Source organism: Acomys minous, assembly GCF_964271855.1.
Source record: "Acomys minous genome assembly, chromosome: 9".
Taxonomy (NCBI): Eukaryota; Metazoa; Chordata; class Mammalia; order Rodentia; family Muridae; genus Acomys; species Acomys minous.
In genome coordinates this window covers 115,260,600-115,281,090 of record NC_140490.1, presented here as the reverse complement: position 1 = coordinate 115,281,090, position 20,491 = coordinate 115,260,600, and the positions used below count along the sequence as shown (strand labels likewise).

The 20,491-nt window shown below is 42.2% G+C and overlaps 1 protein-coding gene across 3 annotated transcripts in view; it reads left to right on the top strand.

Moving 5' to 3' along the window:
• The first annotated feature begins 332 nt into the window (after window positions 1-332).
• Window positions 333-20,491, top strand: part of TBC1D15 (TBC1 domain family member 15) — a 55,285-nt gene continuing 35,126 nt past the window's right edge. For 2 of the 3 annotated variants that reach the window (XM_084795155.1, XM_084795153.1), the window contains exons 1-5: window positions 333-454; window positions 12,399-12,497; window positions 13,461-13,535; window positions 15,152-15,290; window positions 20,037-20,247. In XM_084795155.1, the coding sequence (XP_084651281.1) occupies window positions 425-454; window positions 12,399-12,497; window positions 13,461-13,535; window positions 15,152-15,290; window positions 20,037-20,247 (554 nt within the window). In that variant the 5' untranslated portion in view covers window positions 333-424. Of the gene's footprint in view, window positions 455-942; window positions 965-12,398; window positions 12,498-13,460; window positions 13,536-15,151; window positions 15,291-20,036; window positions 20,248-20,491 lie in introns of those variants that run through there. The other variant, XM_084795154.1, reaches the window with a different exon arrangement.

Sequence of the window (20,491 nt, the reverse complement as noted above, 5' to 3'; positions counted from 1 at the left end):
AGCTCCAGGGCTGGGCCTCAACGCAATTCCAATTTTACCGTAACTTATTTAAAGCAAGAAAGCCTGGGCAGCGTGTCCTGGGTCTAAATAAGGTGCTCCTTCCATCACATCAGAGAGATTAGGCGTCCCTCAAGTTAGAATTGCCACGCCCAAGCAAACCTTAACAGCAGCAGGCTTCAATTTACCAGCCTTTCAATTTAAAAAAACAAGGGAAAAAGAAAAAAGGACATGCGCAGTGCGGCTCCACAGCCCCACCCTCTCAGCATCCTCGCCACGCATGCGCCCTCCCGCCCACCAATTGCAGTTCCCGCTCGTCCCCGCCCCCTCTCCCGCCCGGATGTTATTTTAGAGCGGCCGGATGTTGTTGTGAGTCCGAGAGACACGTGAGGTCCGGCGACGTCATCACCAGGCACGCGCGGGGAACATGGCGGCGGCGGGCGTTGTGAGCGGGAAGGTGAGTAACGGCACCGGCTCCTGCGGCCGCTGCGGCCGCTCCTGCCCGGTGGCCTGCGGCCGGCGGGCGGCTGCCGAGCGGGGGAAGCGGACCGCGCCGGCGTCGGAGGTGGGGGCGGGGGGCGGCCGGTGTGCGACAGCGAAAGCGCTCCGCCGCCGGGTGTCAGCTGTCCCTGCGGTGCTGGGTGAGCCCGGCGTTGGGAGGTTCCTGCTCCCCGGCCGCGCAGGCCTCCGCGCTTCTGCCCGGCTCTGCCCCGGAGCGCGGACCCTTTCGGGGACCCCTGAGTCTGTTCCCCTCTCTTCCCCCTCAACCCTCCCCGTGACTCTAGTTCTTCAGCTCTGCTCTTCCGACTCCAAAGCCTTTCGGGGCGCCACCCTGGCTTGGCTCTCTTGTCTTCTTTCGGAGAAGGAAAGCGTCTAGTCACGCTCGAGAGGAGCTCTCAGCTGTGTTCTCAGGGCTTGGGGTCCTGTTGGGAAATTCCCCAGTTGGTTGATGGTTGTGAGCAGCAAGGTATGCCTCCATGGAGGGAAGTGGCGACTGGCATAGCGCTAGGCGTAACTAGAAAAGCGTTGGTTAAAACATTTTTTTATTTCTTAGATGTCATCGGGGGCGTTTCTGTGGGGGTGCTTGTCAGTGACACCCTCGTAGTGGGTTAGGGGCCAGCGTTAGGTGCGGAGATTTTTTTTTTTTAAGTTGCCATCCAGAGGGGCAGGTTTTGCGTAGATAGGGTTATCTACTTCATGACATGTACCTGGCAGCACTTCCCAGTCCTGAGTTATTTCGTAAACGTCCGTGACCGACTGGTAATGACTCAGAGAACACCGAGGAAGGTTTCCGTGTTGCAGATAGTTTTCTCTTCTTCCTCCAGTTTCATAAATGTTCTCCTTGCTGCGTTTCACCCCATTTTGAGTTATTTGGCAGCGTTTGTAGAGTAGCAGATCGGGCAGTGGAATAACACATACTGGTCTTATCTTCGATGTTGGTTGTGACCTTGGAAAATTGGGTAATTACGAGGTCTCTGTTCTGCGTCGTCGTTATCTGCAGAATGGAGGGGATGCCAGGCATCTGCTACTGGGGTGCTGAGGAGCGCACGAAGCTGAACAAGCGAGAGTGAGGACGCGGACATATTTGTGCTCTTTCGAATAATAGGTAGGGGCATCCTTAGGGTTACTCATATCCTTGCTGTTTTAGTCTTTTTGTATTTGAGGTGAATGCTAATCACCTCTTGACACATTACAAAGTAGAAAGTTATCCTTTGGTGTTCTTGCTTTGGGCTGATTCAGTCTAGCCTGGTACTTTCCAAGATGAGATCTTTACAACTTGAACTACACTTCTCTTTTCCAGTTTATTCATTCTGAAAAAGCCCTTGATAACGCAGTTTTGAAACCTAAGGTGCTCCCCACCTTACACCTTAATACCTTTCATAGACTGACTTCAGCGTAGCCTTGCATTTTGTAGCTCTGCTTTATCACCGTATTTGAATGAACGTTTATGTCCGTTCCTGTCACTCCACTAAAACTGTCTTCCTGTACCCCTCATATGGTATCCCCATAATCCAAAGTGTATGGATTGGCCCCTACTAAGTTCATTTCTGGCTTAGTCATTCTGGTGTCTTCATTCTTCAGTTGCATGTAAAACAGGCGCGAAGGCGTTGTGCAGCTTTGTTTTTTTATGGCAAAACTGTCATTAAAAATTTTTTTTTTTTTAGATTTATTTATTATTTACACAATGCTCTGCCTGCATGTTCAGGCCAGAAGAGGGCATCAGATCACATTATAGATGGTTGTGAGCCACCATGGGGTTACTGGGAATTGAACTTGGGACCTCTGGAAGCTCTTAACCTGAGCCATCTCTCCCACCCCAAAACTGTCTTTTTCTTTACCAGAAAGAGATAACCTTTACCCTGTTAAAAGAATCCAAACTGATTAACTCGCCATAAAATGATAGTAGCTTTATGGCTGTCCCCACTTAACCATCTTTTGTTTAGGCAGAGGGAATATGGTAGAAGTGAGTAAATTTTGTTTTGCTTTGTTTTTTTGAGACAAAGTGTGTAGCCCAGGTTGTCCTGGAATTCACTCTGTAGACTAGGCTGGCCCTGAAACTCAGAGATTTATCTGCCTCTGCCTCCCTAGTGCTGGTGCTATGGTCGTGTGCCACCTCACCTGACATGAGTAGGTAAATTATTAATCTCTTTCCTTCCAATCCAGAGTTCAGAATTACAGTTGTATATGTTAAACAGAGTCACAGAAGGTTCAGTTGTGCTAGTTCAGAAGGACAAGACAAACCCCACACCAAAGGAGTATAAGCTAGGCTGCCAGTTCTGAGTGCGGATGTCAGTGCTGACATCTAGCCCGCGGGTAATTGCCTACCACCGAGCCTTACTTTGCTCCGAGGGCCTGGGGGTGGTGAAGGAACTTAGTCTTTTTTATTCAGAATAGGAATAAAAGGTCATGGTCAAGAGCTTAGAGTGGAGCCAAATCTGTTTCAGAAACTGGCCTCTTCCTAGTGAGGCCAGCCAATTCATCTCTGTGCTTCTGTTTCCTTGTCTGTAGTAAGGTAACAATGCTGCCTTTATGTGGAGTTATGTGGAGTGGGGCCTGACCCATAGTAGATACTGGCATGTGTTACTCTTTGAATCGGTTTCCCTGTAGTCGATTGGTTGGATATGGCAGAATCTTAAAAGTTAGACTGTATTATTTTGGTATGGGTGTTAATCTCTTTTTCATTCTTATTTTTGGTAGTGAAAAGTACTGTTTGAGAAGGCGTAGTTTTGCCATTTTGGTTGGGAGCCTAGCTTTTAACAGCAGAGCTGTCAATGCAGCCCAAGAGGTCATAGAGGTTTTTGATGAAGAATAAATGTCATTATACTATGTCAGTGGTTAAGGAACTCGTCCTGATTACTTAGTTTCAAACCTGGCTCAACTGCTTGAGTTGTAGGACTTTGGGAAAGTTACTTGGCTTCCCTGTGCCCGTTACCCATGTTCATAAAGTGGTATGAATATATTGCCAGCATTGACCTGTAGTGAATTAAATGAGTTAATACTTGCAAAACATTTACAGTAGTTCTTGGCATCAGGCATGTGCTCAATAAACATAGCTGCTGTTTAACCGCTGTTAAGGAACATTGGCTTTGAATAGTTAGTTAGTCATACTGACACTTTTCTGCAAAGAAATAAAAGGCAGTGCACAAGTATGAAAAGATTATGGTTATGAAATAAGCTTTACTGAGCTACTATGTGGCCATGTTTTCTTTCAGCCCCAATAAAAACCTGGTCAACTCTTAAGAATTTGGGACCTGTGACAGAATAAAAGACTCCTCCCCCAATAAACTAGTTTGAATTTCGATCAGAAAACGTGGCTCTGTGACTCTTTCCCACTGTGCAAAATAAGTGAGATTGTGTAGTGACCCTATATCCACTGGTGAAAGGAAAATGAAGCCTCAAAACATCCTGTAATGTGTGTCAGTGCATAGCTGACTGAATGTGGAATACCAATACAGTGTATTGAGTTCTCTGATGGCTGCTCAGTTTGTGTGTCTTAGGTTTCGGTTGCTGTGATGAAACACTATGACCAAGAGCACTTGGGGAGGAGAGAGCTTACTTCATCTTACAACTCCCAGGTCACAGTCCAACACTAAAGGAAGTCAGGAAGGAACTGAGACCTCAGGAAAACTGCTGGCCCCTCCTGGCTTGTTGTTGAGTTTGCTTCCAGGACCACTTGTGCTGTGCACAATGGCTGGGCCGCGCATTCATTCACTAATCAAGAAAATGCCTCACAGGCTTGCCGACAGGCCAGTCTTTCTCAACTTGACAAAAAGAAACAAACAAAAACCCCAAACAACAAAACATATAATTTAAAAAAACCCCAACACTATGTATTTGGGTTTATTCTTGTGTATGCTGCTTTTTTTTTTTTTTTTTTTTTTTTGCAGTTTTTGAAAGTGGGATTGAGCCCGGCGTGGTGGCGCATGCCTTCAATCCCAGCACTCGGGAGGCAGAGGCAGGCAGATCGCTGTGAGTTAGAGGCCAGCCTGGTCTACAAAGTGAGTTCAGGACAGCCAAGGCTACACAGAGAAACCCTGTCTCGAAAAACAAACAAACAAAAAAAGGTATATAGAAAGTGGGATTGAGTTTGATTGACAGCCCTGGTTAGTTCTTAGCTATGTAGTGCAGAACCACCTTTTCCAGAGAGCAACCAAATGGGGGGGTGAGGAGCTGCACTGCATAGTGAGCTAAGTGGAAGCTAACAGTGGGTCCACCTCTGTTGTAACAGGGAGCAAGCTGAGTGACTGGAATGAAGCAGAGGAAGACGAGCATGAAAGTTTTGGCATCCTCTGCTGGTTCCAGTTCCATTGTTCTTCTGCAGATACTGAGCACATGTGTTCCCAGCTGCATCAGAGACGGGGCTCCGTCACACAGTGCTTGCTCTCGGGGTTTCTAGACTAGTTTTCAGAAGGCAAACACGGCCAGCTATCCTTTACCCTGTCTAAAGAAGATACGCAGTAAGAACGGGAAGTCACTGAGGGGATGATGTTTTCAGGGAAGTTTTGTTCTGATGACCTGTAGGTTGATCAGTTGTCTGTCATCAAGTTAGACTGTGAAACATTTCACCTGCACTTTGCTTAGGTCCTGACATTGTAGATAATCAGTGAAAAGAGCAACAGATAGAGAAAATGAGCAAGGGACCACTAACACCTACCATTTTATAACTATAAAATCCTACTGTGCATTTTCATTCCCTAGTTTTTAAAAAAATATAACTAATTATTTTCTGTTTTGCTTGGTGTGTGTGTGTGTGTGTGTGTGTGTGTGTGTGTGTGTGTGTGTGTGTCTGTCTGCCTGCCCTGGTTGGGGTTGGAGGTTGGAGGTGGATTTCTCTTTCTGCATTTACCTAGGCTTTGGGGATGGACCCTCAGCGTGTTAGGCTTGCATGGCCGCTATTTACCCACTGAGACGTTTCGATTGCCTTGTATTAAACAACAAAACAAAACAACTTATTTTAACTTTCAGAAGATGTATGTGTGTGTGTGTGTGTGTGTGTGTGTGTGTGTGTGTGTATGCATGCTGTGAGTGCCATTCGTACACCTAAAGGGCAGAGGACAACCTGCTGAAGTGAGTCTTCCCTCCACATCTGGGCTCGGGGGACCGAACTCTTGTCCTGAGTCTTGGCTGCAAATGTCTTTACTTGCTGAGCCATTTCACTAGCCCCTTGTTCTGTTTTGTTTGTTTTGTTTCATTTTGAACAACTTGAAAACATTATGAAATCAGCAATTACTCTATCAGAATTTGGTTTGAAGACATTTTTAATAAGAACTTACTGCATGGGTTAAAGTTGACCACATCTATTTTCTGCTAGACATTTTTTAGTCTTGTGAAATCTTTATGCTTTGAAAAGGTAAAGAAAATTCTTTTTTCAGTTATACATATTTTGAGATAAGCCATCACCATTTCATTTTAGCATTTAACATTTTTTGATATTATAATTACATCGTTTCCTCCTTCCCTTTTTTCCTTCCAAACCTTCCCATATACATCTTTACTCTCTTAAAGTCATGGCCCCCTTTTTCATTATTGATACATACGTGCATTATATCCATATGCCCAAGTATATAAATATAACCTGCTCACTCAGTCTGTGTGTTCCTTGTGTGTGTGCGCTTCCCTGTGAAGGACTTTCTCTGCCCTCAGCATTTACTAGTTGCTTGTAGTTCTGGGTGTAGGGTTGGGATCTCATTGCTTTCCTCATCTTCTTACTGGCCAGTTGTCCTCCTTCAGCCCCTGCTTAGGCAGTCCTGTTGGTGAGGCTTCATGGCTGCACGTTCTGACAGTCCTAGGAAATACAACCCCACAGCAAATGCCCTGGTCCTTCGGCTCTTACACTCCTGTGCTCTCTTCTAAAATGATCCCTGAGACATAGGTGTGGAAATGTTTTGTAGGTGTGTCCTCTGGGACTGAGCTCCACATTGTGCATTTTGCTTGGTTGTGGTTTTCTGTAGTGGTTTCTGTCTGTTACAAAGAGAAGTTTCCTTGCCAAGAGGTGAGGACTATGCTTACTGTGGTATAAGGACAGGTGTTTTTAGATTGTTGTTAGGGAGTATACTGGCTTAGTAAAATGGTGGTTATGGCTTCTCCTCCAAGATCAATGACTTTATATAGCCCTGGGTAGTTGGCTAGGTTTCCAGTACCAGGCATGATTTCCCTCTTGTTGAGTAGAAAAATATTCTTTAAAAGTTTCTGTTATTCTCGGGCTCAGAGGTGAAGCGCACTGCCTGCTCTTCCAGAGGTCCTGAGTTCAATTCCCAGCAACCACATGGTGGCTCACAACCATCTATAATGTGATTTAATGCCTTCTCACCCGCAGGTGTATTTTCAGACAGAGCACTGGGTATATATTAATAAATAAATAATTTTAAAAGTTACTATTATTCTTCAGAGTCTCTTGTAGTTTAAGTGGCCTTGAACTTGCTGTGTAGTGAGGGTGTCTTTGAAGATCTGTGCGCCTTCACATCCCAGATTACAGGCACCCTCCACCACACCAGGCTTATGTGGTTCTGGGGACAGAATCCCAGGCTTTGTGTATGCTAGGCACTCTAACAGCACACCAACAAAAAATATTCTTAGTATCTAGTAGATTTTCCTGTAAACTTTTTTTCCTTTAGATGAGATCTTTCTTAAACTATGGTAGTTAACGAGACTCTTAGAGGAATATACCCTTTAAATTTTTATGACATTCTGTAGCTTAGCAAGATTTGAATACCAGCTATGTGCTGTGTTCTTTGGGTATAGGCATGAATCACATAGTTGCTTTGTTTTATCTCCTTTGTTTACTGAGATATGATCTCATAGTACAGTCTAGTTTTGCAATTAACTTTTGAGTCTTGAAACTTTGATCTTCCTGTGTTCACCTCTCAGTACTGGGATTACTATCATGCAAACACTGGAATTTAGATAGTATTGTTTAAAATGTTAAAATTACATTTTATTTATTATTTTTCTATAGTGTGTGTGTGTGTGTGGTGTGGTGTGAGGGTGTGTGGCATGACACAGCGTATGTGTGGAGGTCAGATAACAATTTACATGAGTCACAACTTTAAGGAGGCTGTTCTCTCCCACCGTGTGAGTCTCTGGATTGAACTTGATTGCCAGGCTTTTTGTGCCTTTCCTTCTTGTACTATAATATATATGTAATTGCTAGTGTAAGAGAAGCCAATATTGATTAAGTCATTTTGTCCCCCCTCAGGCTGCTAGATGGTTTTTGTCTTGCTCATGTCTGGCTTTTTGCGTACTGATATCCTAATAAAGCCACAGACCTCCCTTTCGTTGAGGATTGCTACTCTCTCTGTCTCAGAGGAGCACTCAGGATTTTCAGCTCTCTGTCTACATAATCTCTGTACCAGTTCTGTCCCTGACTTTTCTTCCCCTTCCTTCCCAAAATTAAGTCACAAAAATCCTATTTTGGCTTTGTAACTCTCTTCCTGGCCATCTCCCTTTCTTGGTTCCTTCCGCCACTGACTTAGTTGAGTCTCTGCACTTGGATTGTTGAGCTGTTCATCACTGGCTGTAAGACAGTATGTAGGCCCATCATAGACACTCTCCTGTTAGAAGGGAGTGGGCTCTCCTTGTCTTCAAGATAAACTTCAAACTCCTAAAATAACTGTGAAGACCAGGCACCTGTGACTCAGATGAGGTGGAGGGGCATGGGGGACGGCCTTGTTTTCTTTTGAAGGGTTAGCAGAAATTGTGTGTAGAGAGGAGTAATAGAGAGTTTGAGGGAAAATGCATAGAAAAACACAAGATTTTCAGGAAACAGGTGAACTCAGAGTGAGCAAGGGCAGAAAGACTGTGTGTCAGGAGCTGTAACGCCGTGACAGAGCTGAAGGGCAGGGTCCAGAGGGGTTTAAACTGCTAAGATGTCTGTAAAGGTGAGTTGTAGCGCTGGTGGCTACCACACACCTCCCACAGGTAATTCCAAGAGGAGGGTGGAAGAATGTGAGCAAAGGACTCCAGATGTGCCGGAAGGCCAGTGTCCGGGAAGGCCGGCAGATTATAGTATGTAATGGGTCAGGCTGTCAGGGTAATTGACTGGTTGGGAGGTCTCAGCGGCCGCTATGTGAACAAGCCCACTGCTGTGCTGCACGTGCTCTCATTTCAGCTTCGTGAACGCGTGGTCTTAAATTTGGCAACGCAAAAGTGCATCTATTTCTGTCTGCCAAGTTGAATTTATCTGTGTTATCTCATTTTTGCTGCTTCGTTTTCACTTTTAGTGCTTAACCGAGGTCAGCAAGTTTGTAATAATCATCTTCTGTAGCCCTCAGGGTTCTTGTTTAATTATAATGATCCTCCCTCCCCCCAGCATTGGAGGCAGCAGCAGCTCATGAAAACCATGCTTGGTCCTGGACTTGATACATGGCTGAGGATGACCTTGAACTCTTCATCCTCAGCCTTCCAAATGCTAGAATTATAGGCCTGTGCTACAGTGCCTGGCTTCAGAGTAATTTTAATAAATTACCTGATTTACTTTCTTTGCTAACAGCTATTAATGTTAGTAGGACATCATTAGAAGTTTTATATATCACTCAACAGCTTGGGAATCTTAACAAATATTCTAAAAGTGTGTGTGTGTGTGTGTGCGCGCGCGCGCGCTCACGTGTGTTTGCACATGCTGTAACATATGTGTGGATGGAAACCAGAGGACAGCTCTGGGGAGTCAGCTCTCTCAACCAGGGGATCTGGGGCTCCAATTCCAGTCATCAGGGTAAGTGCTAAGCTTTCCCACTAGCTCCACCTTAGCAAATACTTACTTAGAAAGCCTCACTATGGAGTCCTTCTGTCATGGAACTCAGAGATCTGCCTACTACGGTCTCCTGAGTGCTGGGATTAAAGGCATGCCCTACCATGACTGGTTATTTATTTATTTTTAAGTGTTTAATTTTTTTGTATGCAATCTGTGCATCTTATATGCTTAATTATAACACCTCTGCAGTAGAACACAATAGGGCTAGGGGATAGTTGGGAAAATGTGTACAGATGCATCTTTTTTGTGCTAAATATTTTAAACTGGTTGAGTTCAAACTGGTTAAGAGGATGTAAAATAGAAATAGGGGCTTTATAAGTAGAGATGGGGCTTTATAAAATAGAGATGGGGGCTTTATAAATTGAGTAGCTGATGCCGATCAGTCACTTCTGTCTATCTGCCATCTCTGGTAGACTAATTTCTAGAAGTTAAAGTTATACCTTTGAAATTAGAAAGCTAAACATGTCTGCCTTCTACAGATAATACAGTATAGTTTATAATTTTGAGTTTTCTGACACATAGTTCTCTCAGAGTATTGAAGAGGAGCTGGCCGTTGTGGTATGTACCTGTGGTTTTAGCACTCTGAAGGCAGAGACAGTTTATCGTGGGATGTCTTATTTATCTATCTATGGTGTTTAAAGTTTTGTTGGGGATAGCAGTCTGGCTGCCATCTGTGGTCTCTTAAAGTCTGTAGTATATCTCTCTAGGCCCTTTGGGGTTTTAGAGTCTCTATTGAGAAGGTAGGTGTAATTCTGATAGGTCTGACTTTATTTGCTCCTTAGTCTTTTTCTCTTGCAGCTTTTAATAATCTTTTCTTGTCTTATACATTTAGCCTTTTGATTATTTTGTGCTGAGAGGGACCTGGTTTTTGGATCCAGGCTGTTTGGCATTCTGTGTGTGTTTTGTACCTTGATAGGCATATTTTCTTTATGTTTTTAGGTCAGGGATTTTTTTTCTATGATTTTTGTTGAAAATGTTTTCTGTGCTTTTGACTTTTTTTTTGTTTTGAGCTTGGAGCTTTTTAGATTTGAGATTTTCTTTGACTGATGTATCCTACTGCGTTTTCAGCGCCTGAGCTTCTGTCTTTCCTCTTTCCTGTCCTGTTGGTTAGGGTAGCCTCTGGTTCCTGTTCATGTTCTTAAGTTTTTACTTCCAGGTTTTCCTCAGTTGGGTTGTCTTTATTGATTCTGTTTCCACATTAAGGTCTCAAATTGTTTCATTCACTTCTTCTACTGTTTGTTTTTTCACAGATTTAAAAAATATTTTTAAAAGATTGGTTTATTGTTATGTATACAGTACACCTGCAGGCCAGAAGAGGGCATTTCATCACTTTATTGATGGTTATGAGCCACCATGTGGTTGCTGGGAATTGAACTCAGGACCTCTGGAAGAGCAGTCAGTGCTTTTAACTGCTGAGCCATCTTTCCAGCCCCTGTGTGTGTTTTCAAGACAGGGTTTCTCTGTGTAGCCCTGGCTGTCCTGGACTCACTTTGTAGACCAGGCTGGCCTCTGTCTCCCTGAGTGCTGGGATTACAGGTGTGTGTCCCCACCCCTGGCTTCATAGATTTCTTTAAAGGATTTATTCATTTCATCATAGAGGGTAGTTTTTACTTACTTGTATATTTGTTTTTGGTGCTTCCGCCACTTCCACTATGTGGGAATCCTCAGGGCCTGCTCTGGTAGGCTGTATTGGAGGCGTGCCGTCCTGGCTGTTACTGATTGTGTTTTTACCCTGACATCTAGGCATCTGGGGTTGAAAAGATTATAATTCGAGGTGCTGATCTCTGGTCTTATCTTTGTTGCAGGGTTTGGGGTGGTCTATTTCTTTGTTTATGTTTTCTTTCTGTTGAGTGTGGTCACTGTGTGTTGCCTGGTAGGAAATTGTTTTGGGGTCCTGATGGGTGTGGCTGCTGGGTGTAATGTGTTTCTGGGTGTTGGGAGCTGGCACTCAGGAATGGGGATAGGCCTTGGCGTGGTTGGGGCCCTGAGGGGCTCCAGGCCTGGGGAAAGCAGGGTGGGTGTTCCACTGGGATCTGCTTGGTCGGAATGGGGCCAGAGAGGGCTGGGCAAGAACACAGAGTTTTTTGCCTGCTAGGCAATCACTTATGCTTGCTCCGGCTCCAGACTGCAAATAGTTGAATTTATTTATACATCGGCCACGTAGCATTTAGTCCAACATAATTATTTTTGGTTTTTTGAGACAGGGCTTCTCTGTGTAGCCTTGGCTGTCCTGGACTCACTTTGTAGACCAGGCTGGCCTCAAACTCAGAGACCCGCTTGCCGCTGCCTCCTGAATGCTGGGATTACAGCTGAATAAATTGATTTTTACCCATCTGAAAAATAATTATGTATTGAAGCAAATTTTCTTCTAATTTATCTATGTTTGAAACTTACTTAAGTCTGTGTGGTATGTTTTAATATAGGTTGAACATTTCTAATCTGAAAATCCAGAATCTGAAATGTCCTCAAGTCTAAAAATATTTCAACACTGAGTTGACAGTATAGGTAGAAAATTCCACACCTTGACTTCACCTGCCTGGTTGCAGTCAAGATATGGCCACTCTAAACCTATAAGGTTATCTTCAGACTTTGTGTACTTAAAAGGCATATATAAAACACACAGGAATTTTTATTTATATGTGGCCCTGTTCCTAAAATATCCATTATAAATATGGGAGTATTCATGAATCTGAAATAATTCTCGTCAGAATCAGCCTGTGATACATTTGTATATGAAGTGATCAGACAGGTGTTACAAGAAAACACCTTGGGGACTAGAGAGATGGCTCAACAGTTAAGAGCATTGGCTGCTGTTGTGGGCGAATTCAGGTTCAATTCCCAGCATCCACATGGTTCACAGTTGTCTGTAACTCCAGTTCCACGGGATCTGATGCGGTCTTCTGGCCCCCACAGGTAGCAGGCACGCAATCGGTGCACAGATGTGTATGCAGGCAAGAAAGAAAAGGATACATCTCAGTTATTTTTGAGAAATGTTGAAAAAAAATATGACTAGAGCTGGGGTTCATTAGTAAAGTACTTGTCATGTGAGTGTAAGTTCAGATCTGTGCGTGTACATACACACATACACACTCAATGCACACAGACACCAAAGGGAAGAAGTTGTAGTATAATCTTGTTGTTGCTGTTTCAGATTATATACGAACAAGAAGGGGTATATATTCACTCATCTTGTGGAAAGGCCATTGACCAGGACAGCTTAATTTCAGGAATATTACGTGTTTTAGAAAAGGTAAGTTTCTGGTAAAATGGTTTATTTAATAACAGTTTATGATAGTGATTCCCTTCAGGGCTTTGAAGAAGAGTCTGATTTCATGTATAAGATAGTGTATATTTGAACAATTGTAAATTTAACATCAAGATAATGTTAGAAACAAAATACCTTGGGTAAACCAATAAAAGTCATGAACTGTTTTATTTTATTTTATTTATTTATTTATTTATTTATTTGTTTTTCTTTTTTTTTTTTTTAAAGATTTATTTTATTATTATGTATACAGTGTTGTCTGCTTGTGCACCTGCAGGGCAGAAGAGGGCATCAGGTTACACTATAGATGGTTGTGAGCCACCATGTGGTTGCTGGGAATTGAACTCAGGAACTTTGGAAGAGCGGGCAGTGCTCTTAACCACTGAGCCATCTCTCCAGCCCTATTTTTTTGTTTTTCGAGACAGGGTTTCTCTGTGTAGTCTTGGCTGTCCTAGACTCGCTTTGTAGACTCGCCTCGAACTCACAGCGATCCACCTGCCTCTGCCTCCCGAGTGCTGGGATTAAAGGTGTGCGCCACCATGCCCGGCTCATGAACTATTTTTAAATGTGTATGTAAAGCTGGTCTTAGCACTTAGGGAGGCAGGTTATTAAGTGTTATTAAGGCCAGCCTGGTTTACATAGCGAGTTCCAGAACAGCCAGGGCATCAGAGAGATTCTGTCTCACCAAGAAGAAAAAGGGTTATACAAAAACATTATAATAGTAAAACTTTTCATAACGAAAAATGATTAGAATTAAATCTCTATAACAATTACTGTTAAATGATAATGTAAGTGTTTGAAAAATACTAATATTTAAGTGCATAAAATTTTATTTTGCATTTAGAAGTAAAAAAATAGATGAAGATACAGATATAATTCATGGTTTCTTTCTTCAGGATATGCAAGTATTGATGAGTTGTCAATATATTTTATGACCTCTTTCTGTAGGATGCTGAAGTAATAGTGGACTGGAGGCCATTGGATGATGCGTTAGACTCTTCTAGCATTCTGTATGCTGGAAAGGTATTTAAAACACACAAATAGAGAACGCCGTTATGTTTTGTGTGTGTATGTGTGTGTATGTGTATGCTCTAATGCCCTCCCCTGTCTCGCTGCCCCCTTTGTGCTGGTACTCTTCCTTCCCTACAGTCGCCCCTCTCTCTGTGTGGCCTCAGGATCCCCTACCCCTCCCTGATCTCCCTCTAGTTACACACTCACACATACACACTCTCACGCTCTGTCTCTGTCTCTGTTCTGCATATGAAAGGAAATATGCAAGATTTGGATTAGGACACATTTTTAACTGTTGTATCTGTAAAGAATCTGTTTTAAGTAAGGTTGCGTTCACTTTTTTATTTAAAGATTTCTTTATTATGTGCACAGTGCTCTGCCTGCATGTACACCTGCATCAGATTACAGATGGTTGTGAGGCACCATGTGGTTGCTGGGAATTGAACTCAGGACCTCTGGAAGAGCAGCCCGTGCATTTAACCTCTGAGTCATCTCTCAAGCCCTCACTTTTTTATTTTAAAGGGCACAAGATACACAAGTCTGCCTGTAGGCATTAGGAATTAGCATACCATTGCGGTTTTTATTTTCGTTTCTCTAATGAGAGATATGGGCATCTTATCATAAGATTAGATGTCTATATATTATTGGAGAAATGTCTGCTCTTAAGTACTTTGCCATGTGATTGTCTTCTTTTTTTTCTTAAACTCTTGCAGACCTAGAACTCATCATGTAGACCATGCGTCTTACTAGCTCCTGTTTGTTTGCTTTTTTCTCTGTTTTGTATGAACTTGTAGAGTTGTTTTGTAGTCTGGATATTTCTTTTTTGTTTGTCCTAGACTCCCAGGCTCACTTTAACTTGTGTATAATGTTCTTTGTAAAGAAGTAGATGTAGCCGGGCATGGTGGTGCACACCTTTAGGCCCAGCCCTCGGGAGGCAGAGGCAAGTGGATCACTGTGAGTTCAAGGCCAGCCTGGTCTACAAAGTGAGTCCAGGACAGTCAAGGCTACACAGAGAGACCCTGTCTCAAAAAAACCATTAAAAAAAAAAAAAACAGAAGTAGATGTAGCCAGGTGTGGTGGCGCACGCCTTTAATCCCAGCACTCAGGAGGCAGAGGCAGGGGGATTGCTGTGTATGATGTATTGATAGTCTATGTATGTCTATGTTATATATTAGATATGTTATATATCATAAATATGTTGCTTTTTAGCTAGTTTTTATAGTTAGAAAACACATAATTTTGGCCTAAATAAATCACTATGATTATTTTCCATAAATGTCAAAATCTGGGAATTAGATGCTTTTTACCTCTTGCTTCCTCTTTTCATAAGAAGGCTGCCATATTTTCAGACATCACAACTCCGGGTAAAGCAGGACAATGAGGGAGCGAGGTGAGACTTACTGGGGCCAAAGCCCTGTAGACCCCAGGTTGAAGTTGAACATATTTCTTGGCACCACAACTGCAAAGAGGTTAAAGTGAGATTTTCTTGCTGTCCTGATCAAGATGGGCAAGGAGGGAAAGCTGGCATTCGTGCTGTCTGCTGCAGCTTTCGGATGTCATTCACAGGGCTCGGATGTGACTCTCTGGCAGGTGCTGGCTCCAGACTTCAATGTTTGTTATTGTTTCAGGACTCCAGCTCAGTTGTAGAGTGGACCCAGGCCCCCAAAGAAAGAGCTCATCGCGGGTCGGAACACCAGAGCAGCTATGAAGCAGAGTGGGACATGGTTAACACAGTGTCGTTTAAGAAGAAGCCACATACCAATGGAGGTGTGACTTAAATCTTTGAAATCTTAAACTGAACAGACACACAAATAATGCCCTAATGTTCCTCAGTCAGGAGGGGTGATCTGATCCTTCATTTGTGTGCACAGCTGATCCTGTCCTATTTTTATTTTTTGTTGTGACTTCAAAAGAGGATTTAAAAATCACCTGTTCTATTTTTTACTAATACCAAAATAAGAGGTACTTTAAAAGAGCAAGTGTCACACCCCTGTGTGACAGTGCACATCTGAGCTCAGCCCTGGGAGGCTGAGGCACGAGGACCCTGCGTCCGCGCAGCCTGGCCACACCGTTAGTTCTAGGCCTGGATCCCATAGCAGGACCCTGTCTCCGAAACAGCAAAACAAAGCACTCGGTGCATGCTCTTCTTAATGTAGGGCTTTAGAAATCATGTTATTTCCTCCTGAGGTAGCAGGGGGAGATGAAGTATACTGCTAACCCTTCCCGTGCACACTCAGGGTTTATGATTTTTGTAGCTTATTCCAGACTCTTCCATATGTTCAGTATTTATTCCCCTATGTATATTTAAATCTATATGTTCTGTGTGACTACAGAAAGAGCCAAGATAACAGTTTGGTATTGTACATGCTAGTTCGCAGCAGACAGATGGCACATATGCCATAGAATTCATCTGCTATGTTAAATGTCATCTAACTAGACCACATGTAGTATGGCTAGTGTATTATAATCACTTGTTAAAAAGTTGAGTGAGTATGTAGTTCAAATGTTTTTTTGTTTTATAGTACTGACTTCTTTGTGGTCTGTAATAAAAATATTTTCTTTCTTAATGATTTTGACCCTAATTTAAGAATCCATCTTTAACTGCTCAAGAACTAGGAGCATCTTTTGGGAGCACCTATTGTTATATTTTTACAACACTGTTCTTGAGTAAAGTTGGTTTTAATGTGTGGCCTGTGGAATCATTCTCATAGACAGAAGTTACACTTCATACTTCATCAAGTATGGAAATAGTTGCAGTGGAGCAGTAAATAGTAATTCATAAGCCTGGCATGCGGCTTTCTTGGGGTGGAGAGGACAGAGGAAGGCGCTGAGGCATTATGGATGCAAGAAGAGGCTCTTACCCAGCAGCCCCAGTGCACAGTGTCAGCTGAGACCCAGGGTGTTGGCATTTGGGGTTAGGAGGATGACTGTGTTCTTTACGTGGTTGTGATTCATGCATGAAAAATGATTTTGCTACTGTTGTTGCTTAATATTGTTGACTTGAAGTGAGTGATGGCAGGCCACAGGAATGAGCGCCAGCTTTCAGAATTTCATAAGCATTTCATAGATGAGAAACATCTGCCAATAAAGATCTCTTAAGATTTTTGGGTCTTGTTCATGGCTGCCCATTGAAATCATCTGCGAAGATTAGGTTTAAAAGCAAAAACAGAGCCAAGAGAGGTGGCGCACGCCTCTACTCTGAGCACTTGGGAGCAGAGGCAGGTGGATCTCTTGAGTTCGAGGCCAGCCTGGTGAGTGCAGGACAGCCAGGGCTTGTTACACAGAGAAACCCTGTCTCGATCACCCCTGCCCCCCCTAAAAAAACCACACCCACAACAAACCCACAAAAACAAAACCAGAAGGTCAGACTCTGGCCAGCTGGAGCTTGGGCATCACTAATTTCCAGAAGTCTTCAGGTGTTTCTAATGTGTGGTCAGGGTTGAGAGCTGTGCAGGTGTGTAGCTGAGCCAAAGCTGCTCATGTGATTTGTTACGGCGGCTTATGAAGCGAGGAGAATTTAGTTTGTAATTGTGAAGTGTTAAGGATATAAAAAGTTTTATCACTGCATTTAAGTATGCAGACAGTTGTGTTGTGGCAATGCCATGCCTGTGTATACTTTCACTGTCTTTTCCCTTTTTTCTAGTAGTTCTAAGGAAACACCTTTTCCTTTCTTGAGATAGGGTTTCATTATGTAGCCCTGACTGGCCTGGTACTTTGAGAAATCTGTCTGCCTTTGCCTCCTCAGTGCTGAGATTAAAGGCATATCCTATCGTGCCTGGCCTCAGAAAATAATTTCTAAGAAATTTAATTTCTTACATATTTTATAAAAATATTTTACTATCTTATGTAAGTGCTTTTTAGAGTTTTTATTTTACTTTCACACTTAGCTTTTATACTTTTTGCTTTGTACTCCCATCACCCCCATGATGTATAAAGAAAAATTAAAACACACCTTTAAAAAAAGTAGCTATGAAAGGTTTATTTACTTGGTACTTCTTTTTTTTTTTTTTTAAAGATATTTATTTATTGTATATGAGTACTTTATCTGCAGAAGAGGGCATCAGATCACATTACAGATGGTTGTGAGCCACCATGTGGTTGCTGGGAATTGAACTCAGGACCTCTGGAAGAGCGGGTGGAGCTCTTAACCACTGAGCCATCTCTCCAGCCCCTTACTTGGTACTTCTTAAGAACATTTAACTTTATATTTTAAATCCTTTGCTTTTATAACAGATTGATGTTTTGAAATTATTTACTTCCAGAAGAAGCAACTTTTGTGTTCTGGCTAGAATCCCAACCCAATAAAATGTCATATTCTTGATGTTAATTCTGTTCAAGACACATAGAGACCTAGTGAACCATTTTACTGTACTTTTTGGCTATTCATATTCCCTATCTCAGTGTATTGGAGATATATTACATGATCATTAGAATATTATTTTTTTAACTTTTGCTTCAAAGAGAAAGGACATTCTGAAATCTGGCTACTCTAAGGTTTCTACTGTAGCCATTTCTGTCCAGTTAGCTGTTGACTGCAGAACACCTGCAGACTACTTTTATGCTGACATGGCGTGAATATTTCTTGCATTTATTCAGCATGCTTTTGAGTACTTTATGTGTTCTGACCACTTCTAGTATTGGAGATGTACCTGGGAACAAAAAAGTTTTACGAAGTATCTTTAATATTTTGTGTAAATTGCTCTTGAAGCTTGAATTTTAATGGAAAGACTTGTAGATTGAACTTGTAATTAGAGTTTTAAATGGGGGGAATGTGTGAGGTGCCTTCCTTTTTAAATTACATGTAATATCTTTCATCAAGGGAAAAGCTGTATAAAGTGTTCTTAAAATGCACAAATTCCTCTCCTATAATATTTTTGTAAGGTTTTATTTTGTAATTTATAAGGTTTTATTGTAGTTTCAGTTGAATACAGTCATCTTTCTGTTTTTCTTTTATTGTATATCTAATTTGTCATTGCTGTCTCTCTTTGAAAATATTTCTAGTTTTTGCAAATAATTTAGTAGCCTGTCCTTTTTTACAGGCACTTAGGTGTGCACATACAGGTGGTAGAATGAGGTAAGGCAGGGTTGTAGAACTGTTCCTGCTGTTGTGTGAGCTGTCTGTTCTGAGTTTTGTATTACTGAAACACATGAGTGTGGTGCTTAATCTAGTAATGAGCCTTTAGATATGAGGCGATGCAGGTCAGTGTGTGCAGATAATTACTGTAGCCTTATATGAGAGCTTTCAAGTGGTACCTGTTAGAAAACCTTTCTGGAGACGACGGAGCTGTGGTATCTCTGCTTACATAGGAAGGTGACATACATGCAGGGAGCACCGGGTAATCTCTTTTTTGAACAAGTTTGTTTGTTTGTTTTAAAGACAGGGTTTCTCTGTGTAGCCTTGGCTGTCGTGGACTCGCTTTGTAGGCCAGGCAGGCCTCGAACTCAGCGATCTGCCTGTCTCTGCCTCCTGGAGTGCTGAGATTAAAGGCGTGCACCACCACGCCTGGCTCTTTGAACAAGTTTTGTAAGCATTCTGTGTATGATAAGTGGGTGGCATTCATAAAGACCTTGAATAATAAGACGGTATGATCTATCTTATTAAATAACCTTTTAAAAGGCATATTTTTCTTTTACATTTTAGAGACATCATGTTTCTGAGTTAAATTATGAAAGCAAAGTAACATATTAGAAATTATAAGTGGTAGGAAATACTTTTAGTAAGAAAATAATTTTTAGTTTTAGGATTTGTTTTTAGAGTAGTGTTCCTACGTTGTTAACAGTTTTGATAATGTTTGCGGATATAAGAGTTCATCATCTGCAGGTGCACTACGCAGTCAGAAAACACTGCACTTACATAGCTGTGGCTTGAATTGCATTTTTAATTTAGTAGAAACTTAGCTTAGTGGGGCTGGGTACGTGGTTTCATTGGTACAGTGTTTATCTACCATGTTGAGTGCACAGTGTCCTGAGTTTAATCCTCCACACCAAATAAATTGGGCACGTGGCGCACACTTGTAGTTTTAGCTTTCCAGAGATAGAGCAAGTGGACCAGACACTCAAGGTATCCTTGCTGCATAATGAGTTTGTTGTTAGCTTGAAAGACAGGAAAGCTTGTTTTCATTCATTTTAGTCTACATTGAGGTAGCTTATTTGAATTTGTTTATAATAGGACAATTTCTTCCCTCCCCGGAGACAGGATTTCTCTCTGTAGCCTTGGCTGTCCTGGCTTCCCTTTGTAGGCCAGGCTGTCCTTGAACTTACAATGATCCACCTGCCTCTGCGTCCTGATTGCTGGGATTACAGGCGTGCGCCACCGTGCCCGGCAGGGAAAGCTCGTTTTTAAAAGCAGTTTTTCTTAAATGTTGTTCTGCCATTTGTAATGACTATAGTAGTATGAGGGGTGTAGCGCGTCCCTGGGCTAAGCAAGCACCTGTTAGGCAAACATGATGAACATTGTGAGTGCCGTTAAAGAGATGAACAAAAAATATTTTGCCCCATTTTCTTGTTTTTAAGATGCTCCAAGCCATAGAAATGGGAAAAGCAAATGGTCATTCCTGTTCAGTTTGGCAGACCTGAAATCAATCAAGCAAAGCAAAGAGGGGATGGGCTGGTCATATTTGGTATTCTGTCTCAAGGATGACGTTGTCCTTCCTGCTCTGCACTTTCATCAAGGAGATAGCAAACTGCTGATTGAGTCTCTTGAAAAATATGTGGTATTGTGTGAGTAAGTACCAAATTATTTTCTACTTATTGAAACAGGCTTGTTGTATAATTGCAGGGCAATCAGTTTGTTCTTGTCATTGACCTGAGTACATACAAAGCCACCGGCAGCTGAAGTGTCTCTGCTGGTCATTTTGCTTAGGGGTTGAATAACATCTTAGTATTTTGAACCTAAAACCTTTTACACATTTATTAGCTTTTTACATTTTAAAATATATTCCATGCATTTATTGTTGTCATGTGCGCAC